The 18557-nt window shown below is 40.2% G+C and overlaps 1 protein-coding gene across 2 annotated transcripts in view; it reads left to right on the top strand.

Moving 5' to 3' along the window:
- The first annotated feature begins 1167 nt into the window (after positions 1–1167).
- Positions 1168–18557, top strand: part of LOC103461926 (DNA (cytosine-5)-methyltransferase 3B-like) — a 41820-nt gene continuing 24430 nt past the window's right edge. The window contains exons 1-2 of one of the 2 annotated variants that reach the window (XM_081609431.1): positions 1168–1308; positions 9999–10104. In XM_081609431.1, the coding sequence (XP_081465557.1) occupies positions 1274–1308; positions 9999–10104 (141 nt within the window). In that variant the 5' untranslated portion in view covers positions 1168–1273. The remainder of the gene's footprint in view (positions 1309–9998; positions 10105–18557) is intronic. The other variant, XM_081609432.1, reaches the window with a different exon arrangement.

The raw sequence follows: 18557 nt of genomic DNA, 5'->3' as shown, positions 1-18557 counted from the left end.
TTAACTTACAAGTAACTTTCCACCAAGATATAGAAGCTTATTTTAAGTAAATAACTATTTTATATACTATAATGCTCATTTATAAGAGGAAAATATCTTTCTATAAGAAACTTATGATTGTGTATTAGGAAATCTGTAGATAAAAAAACAAAAAAAGAAGAAATTTCCTCCAAAAATGAAAAATAAAAACTGAAACATTGACATCAATCTCAGAAATTTCCAGGGGGGAAAAATTGGAAGTTTTTGAGTTTGAAATGTTGAAAATTTGCCAGAGAACATTCTAAAATTTTGAAATTCTGAAATTTTAAAATATTCTGAGATTAATTGTAATATTTTTACGTTTTTTCTAGCAAATTTTCAACATTTCAAACTCTTAAATGTCAAAGTTTTAATTTTGAGATTAATTGCTAAATTTTTTAAAAAATCAGTAACTTTTTAGATTCAGAAACCTTCAAGTTTTTTTTCAATAAATGTTATTATGTTAATCACAAAATTTCTGAATATTTTCTCACTAATTTTGATGCTTCAAACTCTTTTTTATCTCCAACGACCCTAAAACATACAAAATTAAATTAAGTTTCCAGTAAGAAAATAATATTTTAAGTTCTTAAAGGTTGCCTAGCAGATTGTTTAACTGATAAAAGGGAAAATGTTTTCAGATTTTGTGTTTTTGCAGTTTGCAGATCTGATTTTCTTTTCTATCACTTTGCATTTTCGTGTTCTTATGATGTAAAGCACCTTAAACTGCCATGTTGCTGAAATGTGCCATGAAAATAAACTTGTTTGATTGATTTCCTTTCACTTTTGGGTTGTTTATTTAAATAAAATCAAAGTTTTTGCTGACAAAGTAGAAAAAATGCCAAGGGTTGTAAGGATTTGAAGGTGTTTTTAAATTAAGGTGGAAATGTGTTGTTTCCAGAGCTGCGTGAATGATGGCTTTGGGTTTTTTTTTTTACTACTGGGGACAAAATGGGAGTCGACATTTCCACCTTTAAAAGCCTGCGGCAGCCAAACATCCGTGTGGGACTCCAGATCCACTTCGGCTCGGATCAGCAGGTCAACATCTTCCTCCTGCACGTTTCAGCTGCGGATGCGCGCAACAACCGCGGATGGTTATGTGAGTGAAACTCGTGTCTGTCGTGTTTGTAACACTTTAACTCATCTGTTCGAGCTGCAGCAGCGTGAGTTTTCTGCGTGTTACGCGCAGGTTGGTTCCCCCTGTAATTCCTGCTCTGTGCACGTGTAAAGTTGGCAGGTCGCTCGACTTTGCCCCATGTGCGCAGAGCAACTGCTGCAGAGTCCGCTCAGGTAAGACCTCAAACATCATCTGGGGAAAACTCTCAAACACAACTGGAAGGTTTTGCATTTCAGTCTCTTTTCCTCAGACGTTTATTCGCGTGTTTCGCAGCTGTTAGCGGGTTTAGTGTCAGGAAAACTCCGCTAATTTGCGTTCAAAGTGAGCTGTTGTAACAACCGCATCATACATGGCCGGCTCGCCGAGGAACGAGCTGCAGACATTTGACTCCTTCTTCATTTTGTGCGCTGAAATCTGTTTTAATCACCAATCAGCGGGAGTTTTTTTTTGCAAAACAGCAGATTTTTTTAAGAGTGTGTGGTTAAGTGTTGATTCTGCTTCCTTATTTCCTGGTTTTGGACATGCTCAGGTATTTGAACATGTACAGACGGTGGGGATTTTTACTGGCTGAACTTCCTCCTGTTGCTCCTGTTATTAACCTGTGTTATTAAACAGGTTTGGGGTTAGAAATGAAGGAAACTATTTTATTTTTTTTATTGCAGCATGTTTCAGGGAGATGCAAACTGAGGCTGGAAGAAAACGGGAGGAGACAGAAAGAAATACTGTGATTTCCATGCAAGTAGCCAATTTAACCAATAATAAAGGGCAGAAATGTTTAATTCAGGAGATGCAGAAATCATTGTGGGTAAAAATGAACTGATGTGACCAACATACAGAACCCAGCATTGCATAGGGTTCAAATTAACTGCAATATTAGTTACATTTTCTGTGAAAAACCAACCAGTTCCCCTCCTGGCCTGTGGGGGCACTGCTCCAAGAACCACTGAGAACAAAATCCTCTGAAGACACTGACCGCAACTTCCTTCTTCACCAAATGAGATCAAAATGGAGGCGTCAGATTTTAGTGGTTGGAGGATTTATCTTTATCTTTGGCTAAAAACCACAAGCCATTTCTGCTGCTAGCGCTAGGCTAGCTCGTTTGATTTGATTGTTTTTACCCAGAATGCCCTGCGCTGTAGTCCACTTCCTGCTTTTGGAGCGGCATCCGGTCCGCTTGGCGTTCACACATGCATTCAAACTGAACCAGAGTTCACTTCAACCGAACCCAGACCGACGTTTGGAGTTAGCTTTTTCTAAAAACGGAAATATCTCGGTTACTAACATACAAATACCTAACATATGCTGCCACCTGCAGGAGGGAAGTAGCACTTCAATCCAATGTTTTACACCTTTTATGCAAAAAGTTTGCAATAAGCTCACATTTATGCATTAAATATGAGCAGATCCTTTGATTTCAAAGCCCAGCAGCTTTTTTAATCCTAGTTAGGTCTGGACTTTGACTGGGCCGTTGAAACTCCTTGATTTGTTGTTGTGAATTTGTAAACATTGTCCTGTTGATTTGACCCAGTTTGGACCAAACTCCACCCCAGAGAGAAGAACAAAGGTGTCAGACAGCAGCGCACTGTTTACAGAAGGAATAGTGGAGTTATTATAATAATTAGTTATAATTATAATAGTTATAATTCTTATTTATAGTTATTATAGTTACAAGTCAGCACTTGCTTCTAAATTTCTGCTCACAGTCATAAACTTTTAGCTTTTCCGAAAGTGCTTTAGTTTGTTTTAGTTTCCTTGCGCAGACTGAATATGTTTGAGTGAGATGCTTTAGGTTGATGAAGGGTGTTCAAACTGGGGTTCGGGGGCCCCTTTGTGCTCTCTCATTTGAATTTCTGAGGCCTCCTCGACTACAACTTGAGAATAAATTGGGACCAAACTACGACTTTTAAATCAAAATCTACTTCGATTTAAAAATTACCGTGATCATCTGGTTTCCCTCTGTTGTCATGGTAACCACATTTACTAAATGACACCAGTATTAAAACTTTACTGAATACAGCAAGTAAAAAATATACATATATTCTGTTTTTATTGAATAAAAAAACAGATTTAATAGCAAACCGGATGCTACGATCCTGTCCCTTCAAAATAAAATTCAGATTATTTGTTTATTTAAAATCTTTCATCCTCAGTTTATTGTTGAGTCACAATAGCAAATTTTACTGGACGATAAATTGTCCCTGAAGTTATCGCGATAAACGATAAAACTGTCATTTTGAGACCATTTTTAGATAAAACAATGATAATAAAGCATTATCAAAGATCAATACACTTTAAAAAGTTAATGAACATGTAGCATTTTAAATAAATGAACAGAACTACAAATAAATGGGATAATGAAGTCTCTGTAAGTAAAACAGCCCCGGTTGAAACCAAAGCAGCAGAAAAACAATAAATCCTACAAGTGGAAATTATTGAGTTTGTTTTAATTAATTACTAAATGCAACAGGCCTTGTTAAGTAGATTAGAGAAAATCTCATTGTAGTTTTTGAAAATGATATTTTTTGGCTTGCAGTTTGTTTGTTTTGAGTGGATGCTTGTGTCCGTCGCGTCTGGAGCGAGACCTGTGGCGCTCGGCTGCGGGGCCGGTTCTGGACGGGAAGGGGCCACAAAGTAACGAGGGCCGAGGAATGCGGGCCCAGAGAAAGACCCGAGGGGCTCGGCTCCCCTTCACGCACACATGCACACCGCGCAGGGAGAGGCCGGTCCCCTCCAGCAAAGCGGACCCTAATCTCTCGCCACCGCGCGGCTTTGATGTGATCCCCCGCGCCGCCGCCGCCGCCTCCCTGTCCTCCCTGACCCTCTGTGGTTGGCCCCTCGCTCTGCCCTGCGCTCTTTCTCTTTCTGCGGCTTTATTTCAACCTTCTTCCTTTGTCCCTAAAGATGCAGACAAGTTATGCGCTGAGGTTACAACGTTTCAGCTTCTCCTCGCTGTGGAAATGTCCGTCCGTTTTCAGCTCTGCAGGACAATAACGAAACTCCTGACCGAAATCTGAAAAACGTGTCACGATAAAAGAGTTTCATGTCAGTCGACATCGATAATTATTGATTGGTTTGTTGTTTTAAGTATCTGAAATGCAGATGTACTGGTGGAGTGACCTTTCCTGTTTTATCCACAGTTTTCTCTCCATGTTGTTTTTTATTTTTAAGCAGTTATGAAGCGAAACCTTAAACTGCTGCTGCGCCAGCTTTTCAGCAGGTTGTTGCTAGGCAACCGGAGAATGAGAGCGTTGCTAGGTAACCGAAGAGTGAGAGAGCGTTGCTAGGTAACCGAAGAGTGAGAGAGCTATCACTTCGGAGTGATAACTCTGTACTCTGTACCTGAACGCAGCATAAGCAGCTGTTGGTAAAATTTCCAGGTTTACCCGAACATCCGCGGCCTAGTCAAAGTCTTCCCAAACGTTTCCATGACTTGGCCTCCCAAAGAAATTAATCCCCTTTGGAAGCCTGCAGACAATGCTAACAAGTCAACTTTTATAATTTTCTTTTTATAATTATTTTTGTGTTTTCCTGGGAAAACAGAGATTTAGGGTCACCACAGTCTGCGACAAATTGCTTTGACTAGACCACTAATCATCACTGTCTTGTGTGTTTTATCAACTTTTTTTTAAATTCTATTTTGCTGTTTTATGAACTTCTTGGCGCCACGTTGAAATTCTAACAGGAAGTTGTTCTTATTTTAAAGCATTCTGATTGGCTGACAGGTTTCAGCTTGGTGCTACACCGCCCCCTACGGGTCTGGCATGTTTACTACAGCGGCAGATTTGAGCTGAAAACTTTCCTGTGCGTACGATATTATTTTTTTAACGATATGGTGAAGATATTTGTTGTTATAAAGACTCGGCTTCGTGGGTAAAAAGCCTGAGACTTTAAAAACGTGAAGTTTTTCAAATTCATCACATTTGAAATGTTTATTTTGAGACTTTATGATTGTAAATGTTGGCCAATGTTGTCATTGGTTGAGCTGACCATGAACTTCACTGTTTACCAAATTATTCTGGATTAAATTGTGAGATAATCTGACAGCAGAACCATTTATAGTTAAAAGCCTGGACTTTTCCCAGAGAAATATGTTCTAAAATGACTTTTTTTTCCCTTTGTGCTTCGTTTTTGTGTGATAAATGATCCCACTTTGTCACGTTAATTGCGGTTTTGTTCCTGTCAGGTTGTTTTTAGATAATTCCTGAACCTGGCTGATTGTTTCTGATCCGTCGCTGAAGCCCGGAGGATCATTCCCATCCCGGTGTCAGATACTCCGCAGCGCTCCGGATGTTCCCAGTCTGTCTCTTTTTTTGGTGTCGTGATAAAGATCTGAAATACTCAGTTGGAGCAGAATGAGATCGTAGCCGATCGAACAGCTAATTAATACTCGCCCAGGCACATTTTCTGGTTCCATCTGTGAGGAATCTGTGTTTTTCTCACAGTTTTGGGTGTTAGGAAGTTTCAGGAATGGGAGATAATTGATCTCCTGGTTTGTGGAAAGTGTCAAATTACTGCTGATGTGACAGGATGCATCATTTTTACCTGGATAATATCAAAATAGAAGTGGATAAAACTGGACCAAACTTGGTTTAGAAGTTTGTAATTTGTATCGTCTTACATAAAGAAGCTCATTAAGGTTTTAATTTGCCTTTTCGCCTCTCGGTGTTGTTCCTGCTAAACGTTGCTAAACCAGGTGGCTCCTTTTTCTGTCCCGTTCGTAAAGTCAAACATTTGGGTGTTTTAGCCCCTAAGAAAAGGAACGTCATATTTCACAGTTTTTTATTTAGTACTAAATGTCAAAATTTAAAAATAAATATTTGAATATCAAGCTAAATATTTACTAAGTAGCTACTTACTTTTCTACTTAGTAAAAGCGGAGTAATGTGTCATCGTGTTTTCTTCATATAATATTTAGATTTACTGTGAATCTAAATATTTAGCTTCAACTCCTATATTTAGTTTTTTTTTAATGCAATATACTTAATTTAAATAAATATGAGACTTTGTTGTCTCACCTGGTTTAATATAAATTAAATAAACTTCCACTTCCAATTATTGGCAAGTAAATTTTCAAAAAGCAAAATGTCTTTTGTCTGTAGTAAATATTTATATTGAAGATAAATATTTATCCTGATAATTAAATATTTAGTTTGTAACTGTGACATTTATAAATGAATCAATAACATGGTGAAAATATGACTTTGAAAATTAACCTCAGTTTTTCTCTTAACAGGCTTAATAACTAAAATTAAGCGCTAATTTTTGTCCCAGGTTAATGTTGGAAAGTTGAGTGGAAGGAAGAAGTGTGTACTAGTGACTAGTGTCAGCCTGCTTAGGAGTTTGGGGAACCATCACAACCATCGCTCAGCCGTTTACCAGCAGATATGTCAACACTTGATGTGTCAGTGTGCAGATAAACTTTCTGAAGATGCTGATTTCATTTTCTTGGCTCTGATTCGGGCTGAACAGCAAAAGATTCAGGAGCCCAGACCAGTTCTGGCTAAAGGCAACAACAGCTGTGGGAAAGAAGTGGGCTGCGCTTTCTACACACATAATAGGTTCTTATTATCAGGTTTAGTTGTATTAATAAATTAATTTTGTGCCAATTTCTTGCCTCTGATTAAGTTGCACTTGTTAAAACAAGCTAAAAGCTACAAAACGAGACATTTTTCTCATGCTATCGGTAAAAATACTTGTACTTTTTATCAGTATTCAGTAATTAGTGACTTAAAACGAGGTCTCATATTTTAGTGAAAAGTTACTTGTAAGTTTGTTTTGTCTTAGTTCAGGTGTGGAAAGATATTTGCATTAGAAACCAAATAAAAATCCCGAGAAAGATTTTGTGTTTTTGCAGTGAAGCAGTTGGTAAATTCATGCTTGGGGTGTTTATTTGGTCAGAGCAGAAACCGCTCCAAAAGCAGGAAGTGGACTACAGCGCAGGGCATTCTGGGTAAATATAACCAAAATAAACGTGTTAGCCTAGCGCTAGCTGGAGAAATGGCGCGTGATTTTTATCAAACAACAAAAAATGAAATCTTACCACCGTTTAAATCTGACACGACTCAGTTTTTGCTTACATTTGGTGAAGAAGGAAGTCGTTCTTGTCTTTCTTTCAGTGGTTCTTGGTGCAGCGCCCCCACAGGCGAGGAGGAGAACAGGGTTATAATGAAAATGTTATAAATGTTGCCATTTTGGTTCCCAATCGAATCGAGTCTACTGGGCTATCATTTGCGTAAAACACCCATTGTTTAATAGCTGAAAGATGATGCATCAAAGTACAATACCTTCACAGAATATGCCACCATGCACCATGTGCTAAAAGTATTCACTGCTGCTGGATGACTGCTTGACACTGCAGTCATAATTAATCAATAACTATTTAGATTCAGATAATCATGCAGTCAATATTTATAGATAATACGTCTGATAGAATATTTACTATTCAGTATCGTCACTTTGTTCCAGAACCGCAGGGCATCCTGGGTAATGTAGGCAGAGGAAAGACTTTAGCCGCTCAACGTCTCTCAGCTAACTGAGCAACTCTTTGGTTGCCTAGCAACAACCTGCTGGGTAAGAAGCAGTTTCACGGCCCCCCCTCCCCCAACTTTGGTTGCCTAGCAACAACCTGCTGAGTAACTGCCACAGCAACAGTTTAAGGTTTTGCTTCAAAGCTGCTTAAAAATAAAAAAAATAATGACTTGGAGAGAAAACTATAAAACAGAAAAGGTTATGATGACAGCAGTTTGGCTGCCTTAACCTTTTCTCTAAGATATTTAAAACAAAAAACGTAATAAATAATTAATAACGATTATACATTGATACGTTTTCAGCGTTACGCTAGCTAACTGTAGCATCACTAATGTCTCTGGAAGTGACTCCGTTACTTTAAACTGTAAAAAAAAAATTCCTGAGTTTATTTGATATTCTGCCCTGAAGTCACTGAACAACGAGGTTGTTTTTTTTTTTTTGTGGTAAACTCTGGATGACTTTGGCGTTTAAGCCTCTGAAATCCTCGTCACACTCCCGCTAATCTCAGGCTGGTCTCTGTGACTCGGGGCCGGTCGGGTGAAACCCGGTCGCCTCCCCGCGGCGACAGAACCCGAACCCCGTGTGCGACCCGGTTGTTCGGTCTCTGCGGATCTGCTGCGCCACAGACGCCTGGGAGCCGTCAGTCATGTCCACCAGCATGGAGGCTCAGAGGAATGCAGCAGCTACATGAGGTAGCTGCGTTTATCCAGCATGTAGGGACACATCGCGGTGCCGGCGCTGCACTCGCAGCTCACACCCAGACCGGGTCTGTTTACCTGAAGGGCTGCACGGGCATGTCCGCTGCAGAGCTGAAGTCTTCCTCTCACACTTTACCTATTTACCTTCACGCTACCTTTGTTTTTTCACATTTAGTTGCAGATTTAGTTGCAGATAATCTGCGTTTAGCTGCAGGTTTGTTACTTTAAAACAGGTGAATATTTTAGATGAAACCTGGAGAGCGTCTCCCACCTTGAATCGATTATTAATCATCTAAAACGTTAAAGAAAAAAACAGGATTCAGACCAAGATTGTGGCTTTAATTTGTTCACATTTTTATGTTTTTATTAAAATTTTGTTAAATAAACCAAGACAAAGTTGTGCATGATTGGGAAGTGGGAGGAAATTGGTCTGATATAACAAACTTATTATAAATTAAATGCAAACTCAATAATTTCTACCACAAACTGGATGATGAAACTCCTCAGTTTGGTGTTTTGGTCTCAAATAAATCTGTTTTGTTTTTGTCGATAATTTTATTTACTGAAATGTAATGATTTATTTTATTTGTGTCTGATGTTTTATTTATTTATTTTCAATATTTAAAATGTCTTCCAGCTCCAGTGTTAAATGTTCACTATAACTTAAAGTATATTTATCTTTGAATATGTGTTCTTGTGTTATTATTACGGTTATATCACTTTAAATGGTCTTAAAATGACAATATTATCATTTATCGCGATAATGTATTTATCATCTGTTATTGTGGCAGGTATGGAAGGACAACAAAACATTTAAACATTTTTTAAACATAAAAATGTGAAAATTAATTAATTCAATTCAAAAGACACTTTATTTATGCAAGTTATTGTTTAATGAGTTAATCTAAAGTTGATTGATTTTATTGATTGACTAACGAGTGTTTAATAAGCGGCCATTTTCTTAAAAACTAGAGTTTACTCTTCTATCGACCATCTTTCCATAACATGAATTTCTACAGTTTTCGTAAAAAGCCAATAATATTTTATCGATATGTTGATGCTGCTGAATGGACGATATTAAGGCGAAACTTTTTCACTGTTTATATTTCAAAACAGAAACACGTAAAGTCAATTTTTCTCTGTTTGGACTGTTCCTGTTCTAATATGGCCGCCATCTTTAACTCTGTACCATAACCTGCATAACCAGCAGCGCCCTCTGCTGGATGGAGGCCAAACTACAACACTAGAAGAACCTCTAAAGGGACGTTATCAGTTAACTAACTGAAAGTAATTTAATCTAATAAACCATTTATCAATTATTAGTGGCCAACAGTAGCAGTCAGTCCTGCAACAGCTCTGAAGAGGCCTCTGACTGAAGAATGTTGGTGTATTGTTGTCTCAAAGCAGTCATGAGATGATAGCAGCTCAGTATCAGAGACGGTATTCCACAGTAATAGGGACTTACTGCTAATCCTTCTCCTTTGCTTTTGCCACTCCTCTTGAAGTCTCTGTACGGTTAGAAAGTCAAGCAGAGGAACACAGGGGTCCAGAAACTGTAATTTGTCTCCTAAATGGCCTTGAGGTCTGAGTGTGTGTGGCTGTAACAGGATTTCTCCTCTTCATCGTTTTCTCTTCAGGTTTGAAAAGGAATCAGGAAACCAACTGGACCCGTCAGCTACAACAGCCATGCCTTCCAACAACTCCGGGGCGATCCTGTCGGAGAGCAGCAGCGTGACCGCCACAGTAAGACACACACACACATAGACACACACACACATAGACACACACACACAGCACGCAGACACACACACACACACACACACACATAGACACACACACACACACATAGACACACACACATACACACATAGACACACACACACACACACACATAGACACACACACACACACACACACACACACACACACATAGACACACACACACACACACATAGACACACACACACACATAGACACACACACACACACACACATAGACACACACACACACACATAGACACACACATTGCACATTGATCAGTGCTGTCGATTATAACATTTAATCCAGTGGTTCTTAACCTGAGGAACCGAACCCACCAGTTTCATCACTGAACCCTTCTGTAGTGATAAATAAAATATGATTTTTTCCCCCCAAATTCAAGACATAGGGATGACCCAGCTAGACTCTAGTTGGGTCACCCCATGATCACTAAGTCTTCTTAAAGGTAGAGTCTCTGAGTTCTTCAAAATGTAGTCAGTGTTTTCAGAAAAGTTGATCCGACTGTCCAGGAACGACCCAAGGTATTTAAAATGTGCCACAGTTTCAACAGGTTGGCCATCGAGAGAAACTGGAACCACTTTAAGGTCTTTAGGTCTTTAGATCATTTAATTAGCTCTACATTCTTAAGAGAATGAAAAACTAATAATAAATAATATAGACTTTGTGGTATCCTGATTTAGTAATGTAATTATATTAGTTGTGTTACCACCCCCACGCCACTAGAGGCAGTACCAACCCCGAAAAGATGCGACTAAGGAGCAGATTTAGAAGTTCACCAAAAGCTACAGAATTTGGTAAAAACTGTGAGTTTTGCTGAAGTAAATAAAGACACAAGTTCAAATCCCTGCTGAGAGTGGAGCTCCTTCAATCAGGGCTCCTCCGCAGCTCTGATTGGCTAAGCAATGTAACGTGATCCTCTGATTGGCTAAGCAATGTAACGTGATCCTCTGATTGGCTAAGCAATGTAACGTGATCCTCTGATTGGCTAAGCAACGTAACGTGATCCTCTGATTGGTTAAGCAACGTAACGTGATCCTCTGATTGGCTAAGCAATGTAACGTGATCCTCTGATTGGCTAAGCAACGTAACGTGATCCTCTGATTGGCTAAGCAACGTAACGTGATCCTCTGATTGGCTAAGCAATGTAACTGATCCTCTGATTGGCTAAGCAATGTAACATGATCCTCTGATTGGCTCAGCAATGTAACTGATCCTCTGATTGGCTCAGCAATGTAACTGATCCTCTGATTGGCTCAGCAATGTAACATGATCCTCTGATTGGCTAAGCAATGTAACGTGATCCTCTGATTGGCTAAGCAATGTAACGTGATCCTCTGATTGGCTAAGCAACGTAACGTGATCCTCTGATTGGCTAAGCAATGTAACGTGATCCTCTGATTGGCTAAGCAACGTAACGTGATCCTCTGATTGGCTAAGCAACGTAACGTGATCCTCTGATTGGCTAAGCAATGTAACGTGATCCTCTGATTGGCTAAGCAATGTAACGTGATCCTCTGATTGGCTAAGCAATGTAACGTGATCCTCTGATTGGCTAAGCAACGTAACATGATCCTCTGATTGGCTCAGCAATGTAACGTGATCCTCTGATTGGCTCAGCAATGTAACGTGATCCTCTGCAGCAAGTGATGGCAAAGTCATTAATCAATTTGTAATTAATCATGATTAAGCTTGATTTAAAAAAAATCAAGCAAATCATGATTAATTGTGATCATAATTATTTGCTTCATTTTAGTTTTTTATTATTTTCTTGGCTCACGACTTTTCACTTAATAATTTTGGCTCCTCTGACAAAAGTTTGGACACCCTGGTTCAAGTTATTCCAAAACTAAACTTTGTTACTTGTTGGGAATCTATTTTCTATATCTTATACACCATATTCACGTTGGTGTACCAAACTGTCTGAAGAATAAGTTATTTATCCGTAAAACAGGGGTGTCCATTAGTGGCCCGGGGGCCATTAGTGGCCCTGGGCCCCCAACTGCAACTGAAAAATGACCCAAATTTGGCCCATTGAATAATGAATAATGTGAAGTAAAAAACAAATTGTCTTTTTATAACCGAGCTTTAACAAAAGGTAAACTCATCTTTATTCAGATACTTTTACTGAAATGATGCACAAAAATCAGCTTTTATTTAATTTAGTAAACTTGGCTAAATGTAGAAAACCCTTTGAAAGAACGTGGCCCAAATCCTCTTCTTGTTACTGAACACAGCACATAAATTACATGATTTTAATACAGGAAATGTGTAAAATAAAGCAGCTGTAGATAAAATAATAAACATAAAATTTAAAAAAAGAGTAGTAAATTTCCACCAATAAGCTCAGAAATTTTCTTTAAAAACTTGGAAGTTTAGAAAGTTGAATATTTTTTACTTTTGAAACATTTAAAAATTATTACTATTATTTATCTACAAACACTATCATGCAAACCCTTTTAAATTTTGGAACTACAGTAAATATCCAGTTCAGAAAACACATCTGGCTACTTTATTTTAGCTTGATTTTTCAACATTACAAAAGTTTGGACACCCCTGCTGTAAAATATGTTGAAAAAGTGTCCAAATGCAAAAACCACCTAATCTCGCAGGTCAGATTTGCTTCATTCGGACCGCCCAAAACCCTCCAGAGGGCCGCAAATGGCCCCCCGCGCCGCACTTTGGACGCCCTCCTCCCGCTCTGCTTTCGGCAGAGTTCAGCAGATAAGTGAGAGGAAGAGCTCGGCGTTGGCTCTGCACACCTCTGTGCGACCCAGCTGTGCCGTGAGGCAGCGACTGTCTGGCTGCCGAGGCGGACGGCAGAGCCAGCTCGTCACGTGGCTCTAATTGAGAATGCATGTTGGCTGTGAGGGCGTCTTCCTGCGCTGCACACAAACAGCTGCATCCGCACAAGGCGGCAGCAAGAAAACGCTGAATAGACGCAGCGATGGAGGAGCAGGAAGACGAATAAAAGGATTTAATGAATTCAAAATGAAAATATTTGAATACTTGACGCTGCAGAGACGTTTGCTATGATGTCCGTGTAGATTTATTGTCTGTAGTCAACCTGTTTCAAACCTTTGCTCCTTCAGTCATAAACGCTCAGTGGGGCTCCCCTCGTCCGTTGCCACTTCTTCCTCTTTTTCACTCGTATATCACTCTATCTGAAAGGCAGACTTCCTTCCCCTCAACCATCTGTCGTTCTTTCTGTTCGGCGCTTTCTCTTCTGCAGATTCTGCTAAAAATGAGAGTTGGCGTGAAAAGCAAGATTTGTGTTTGTGCTATTTGGTAATAAATCTTGCGCCACTGGGAAGCTCTTTTCTCTCCTTTAAACAGAGGAACATTTGTAAAGAAATGTGAGCAGCAGAGCTCAGAATGCGGGTTGCACCCATGAAAAACTCACCAAACCGTCTCTGGAAGCGCAAATAGCTTGTTTTGCAATTCACTCCTTGGTTTATGTTGTTTCTTGGACTTTATGTTACGAAATAATGGAACAATTTAGCAATCAGTGTGAGAACGAATCATACAGTCAGTCACCAGCACGGTCACGCACTGATGTGGGACGGAGCCCCAATCATCAACCAGCATTTGTAGGAAATCAGCTGCCAGTTGTTAGCACTGCTAGCTTAATGTTCTAATCATAAACATTAGTCAGCTAATGCTAACGCGCTGCAACAACACAGTATTTAGCAGAAGCTTGTGCTAAAGTGCTACATTTAACCATTTTAAGTTGTAGGCACCGCTGATTAAAAAGCTAGCTGCGCTAATCACAAAGCTCCAATCATAGTCATTAGCTCTGCTAACGCTAAATCACTACACCAACAACATTTAGTAGAAGATCATGCAAAAGCAATAAATTTAACCATTTTGAGTTGTGGCCATCACTAGCTAAAAAGTTAGCTTTCTAACCCTGAAGCTCTAATCATAATCATTAGCTCTGCTAACGCTAAAGTGCTGTTTAACCATTTTGATTAGGGGACCCTGCTAACTAAAAGCCTAGCTATGCTAATCACAAAGCTCTAATCATATTAGTCCTGCTAACGCTGAAGCGCTAGGCCAACACTAGATTTATTAGAAGCTGAATTATATTTTAACATTAAACAAAATAACAGCATGAATATAAACGCCTAACTGAACAATCAACCAAAACTTTATTCAACTGAAAGTTTGCAAAACACTCGAGTAAACCACTCGTTTATATTTATGGGAAGATATTGTTACATCTGGTAAGTTAGTTTGGGGTTTTGAAACGCACAGAAAGGCGATTTCAGGTCTGAAATGTACAAAGAAAAAGAAAAGTGAATAAAAAACTGGGTGTTTCAAAGCTTTCCTCTGTTTTTCGTCTTCCAAAGGGCTAAAGCAGCCGTAGCATCGTCACACCGAGTCGCCTCTTTCACAAACCGCCTCAAGCTGTGACTGACGCGAGGTCATCAGCACTGTAACGGCTGCCAGCTAGCTGGCCAATTTAATTCAGAAACACTCTGGGACCGCTTTGCTGCTTCACCACACAAATCATTTAGCATTTAGACACATTAGACGGGTCGCCGTGGCGCTAAAAAGGAGAAACTCTTCACTTTCAGCCAACGGTAGCTTTTTCATCAGTGGTTGAGAATATAAGGAAACAGATACTAAACTCCAGTAAACATGATGTGATGTGTGTGTCTGACAGTAAGTATATGTGTGGCCCTTTTAAGTAACCATTATGAGACATGTTCCAGCGATCTGGCTTCATTTTCCTGAAGCTCACGTTTCCTCATGACTTGACAGCTTGATTGGTGATTAATGGCCGCCCAGAGGCGGCTCCAGGCCCGGCTTCGCAGCTATACGACCGTTTCCTGCCTGAAAATGTAAATGTTAGCCAAAGATAGACACGTCTCCTTTAGTCCCATTGTTATCCGGAGTCAGCTTGAGTTTACCGGTTTCGCCTTCAGCGTCGTTTCAGTCTCTGGAAACCCACAGATAATCACGGCGGTTTTACTGAAAATGTGCTGGACATTCGTCAGGGAATAGGCTGGATTTCTTTAAACCTTGTTGAGATACAGAAGTGAAGCAAACATTTATGAACATTTACTGTTGAAGTTTTGCATATTTAGATTTAGGCCTGAGATTCTGTTCTATTAAGGACTAAAATTGCAACATTTGTTTCATTTTCTGAGTCAAACTCTTTGGGCGACCTGTTCCCCTCCTCGCCTGTGGGGGCGCTGCACCAAAGACCACTAAAGGAAACAACATGAAAACCCCTGAGAAAGGCATATTCTCCTTCGCAACGTGAACAAAATGGAGCAGAATCAGATTTTAGCAGTTGTAGGATTTCTCTAATGTCTTTGGAAATGTCAAGTCCTTTCTCCTGCTAATGCTAGACTAGCATGTTTGCTTTGGTTCTATTTACCCAGAATGCCCTATGCTGTAGTCCGCTTCCTGTTTTTGGAGCGCTTTAGCATTAGCAGAGCTAATGATTATGATTAGAGCTTTAAGGCTAGCACAGCTAACCTTTTTTTGGCTGGCGGTGCCCACAACTCAAAATGCTTCAGTTTATTGCTTTAGCATTAGCTTCAGCTAAATACGGTGTTTACCTGTTAATTTTAAATAACGTGTATAATACTGGCAGCTTTAGTTATTAAAGCTTTCCCACCTGCTTTCCTCTCCTTTCACCTGTGACTGGCCACCTGTGCAGAGATTTGCCTGATGCATGTTCTGCATCTTTCCCAGGAAGTCGTGATGTCAGGAAGATAACATTAGCTTCGTTTGAAGTTGATAGTCGGAGGTGAAGACGGGCAGAAACACCCTGGGGAAATCTCCGAACGCACTGAGTCACAGCAAAGGTGAAAACCTGAAAGTGTTTTCAGGTTTTCGTCTGCGGCTTTGCCCCCCGTTGGACTGATTTTCTCACCTGGCGGGACCTGCCCACAGGCGCCGGCTGTAATGATTGATGCCTTTCCGCCACAGTTGAAAAGCTTTAATGGTCGGTGGTGGGAAAAAAAGGTGCAGGTTCTGAACCGTGGCAGGGATATGGAGTGAAAGTAGGAAAAGGTGAGCCCCTCTCTACCTCGGCTGCGGGAGTTTAAAGATCTTAGTGGTTCTGTTGCTCCAAGGCAATGAAGAAGTTCAAAGTAGATTTATTCTCTTTTTGCTCATTTTTGTCACAGTTACATGTTTCAGATCTTAAAACAAGTTTTAAACTGCATGGAGAAACACCTGATAACTGGTTTGGTGAGTGCTAACTGATAATGGGGCCCGCTCTTTTATGCAGAGTCAGCATCAATCAGGTCACTCAACATCAGTAGTTATTGATTAGATATCTGAAATACAGCCGAACTGGTGGAGTGACCTTTCCTGCTGTATCCAGTTTTCTCTCCACGGTGTTTTTTTCTATTAAAAATAAATAAATTAAGCAGTTTTGAAGCAAAACTTTAAACTGCTGCTGTGGCAGTTACCCAGCAGGTTGTTGCTAGGCAACCGGAGTTAGGGGGGGGCGGGGGGGGGGGCTTGAAACTGCTTCCTACCCGGCAGGTTGTTGCTAGGCAACCGGAGTTGGGGGGGGGGTCTTGAAACTGCTTCCTACCCGGCAGGTTGTTGCTAGGCAACCACGGAGTGAGCGAGTGAGTTGATTCCACCAAACCTAGCTTAGCTGCGAAGCTGTTTTCCGAACATTGTTTTTTTAAGTTACGGTAGCTCATTAATCTCGAATTGTGAGTTGTTTTAACTTAGCACTGCAATTTAACCCGATGCAGTCGCTGCTCGCCGTGCGGCGTAAAAGCATGTGACGCATTTATGAGGCTTCGTAATAACAGACGGCATACCGAGTTTTCATTTCGACTCTGTTGGACAGCGCGGACTTCAAACTTTATAAAAGTGGTGTTTTCATATTGGCTTTGTGGTTATTTACTTCAAAATAAAGCCAGAAATGAGATCGATCATTTCCGCCTTATTTTGTGGGGTCTAAATGTACCACATTTCAAAACAACCAATGAAAATGTGTAGACGGTCTGTTGCTAGGTAGAACGGAGACACGCGGAAAGAGACGAGGGAGGGAGGATTTGGATACGGCAAGAGACGAGGGCGCTAAGAGTGTTTCGATGGGTTTTTAGACTATAAGTGTGTTAGTTAGAGTTCGTGGTGTGTGCAGGGTTAGTAGCAGTTTTGCTAGCTATCGCTACATGGCTTCATAGCGAGCTCTGACGCACAGAGCAGAGAGACTGGGGCGGCCATTTAGACCTCGACTGCAAAGGGTTAAACCAAACAGTTATTTCAAAACATGCAAGAAAACATTTGTGTTGCTGTTGTTTATGAGTTAAGATAGGAACGATTCGACAGCTAGTTCTGAAAGTTCATGGAAGTGTGACGGCACATGAGAAATATGTACTGACGCAGTCTGTTCTTGTTGGCTCATGACCTCTGACCTTCACCGAGTCAGCGAGTCTTCCAGAGAACTAGCCGTTGTTCTGAGACGCCCTGGATGAGTCATGGTGGTGAGCGAAAGGCTTCTTTCTCCATGTGTGGATGGATGGTGGCTTTCTTTGCGGCCGTTCCCTGACTGATAGATGTTTTTTTCAGATTGAGGCACAATGTGTTCTCTTTGAGGTCTGCAGGTTTGCTTCATGTTGTCAGACAGGTTTTAAGCGATCGCTTTGGTCTGGCAGCAGTCAGGAATGGGTGTGCGTAGCGGAAATTATTCACAGCAATGTTCTTAATCACAACTTATCTATTATTTAACAGCTTTTTCATAGAAAATCTAAATGAAATATGCATTTACTGCTGTGGATTCGGACCCGGCTCTTGCACTTCGTTTTTCCACGGCTACATGACACCTGAACTAAACTTTGGGTGACCTGCTTTGCTAACTTCCTGTCCTGCAAGTCTCTGCAACATTTTGAGATTCTCTGTATATTTTTACTGAGAATCCCCGTATAACTCAGCGACCCAGGCTGCGGTCTGATGCTAACGTGGCTGCAGGTGTCTCTGTAGAGGTATTTATCATCCTTTATTACCATTATTAGTAGGTTATGATTGCAATTCACATAAATATTCACATTATGGGATGTAATTATACATTACGATGGAGATTATAACAAAAACTAACTTTGTCTAAATAAACTGGATGCATTCAGAGGAAAACAACATCCACCTCTTCCACAGGATAACGTTATAAAAGACGAGGATCTAAGGAGCACAAACAATTTTACAACCATACCACAGAAGAAGAAGTAAAGAGGGGCTCCCTGTCTCAAAGTCACACGCTTAAAACAATGATGGTGGTTTCTAAAATGTTTACAGTCAGGAACAATCTGGGAAAAAAGACATTTTGTGTAATTATAACATGCAAAATGTACAAACTACATCAAAATAAAAATACAACTTGGTGTTAGCTTATACTAGCAGTGTATATGCTAAAACCTTCAGCTGGAGCTAACACCATTAG

This window comes from Poecilia reticulata, chromosome 7 (assembly GCF_904066995.2).
Source record: "Poecilia reticulata chromosome 7, P_reticulata-male-v2, whole genome shotgun sequence".
NCBI lineage: Eukaryota > Metazoa > Chordata > Actinopteri > Cyprinodontiformes > Poeciliidae > Poecilia > Poecilia reticulata.
The sequence above is the reverse complement of the archived record's forward strand: the minus strand, read 5'-3'. Positions and strand labels throughout refer to the sequence as shown.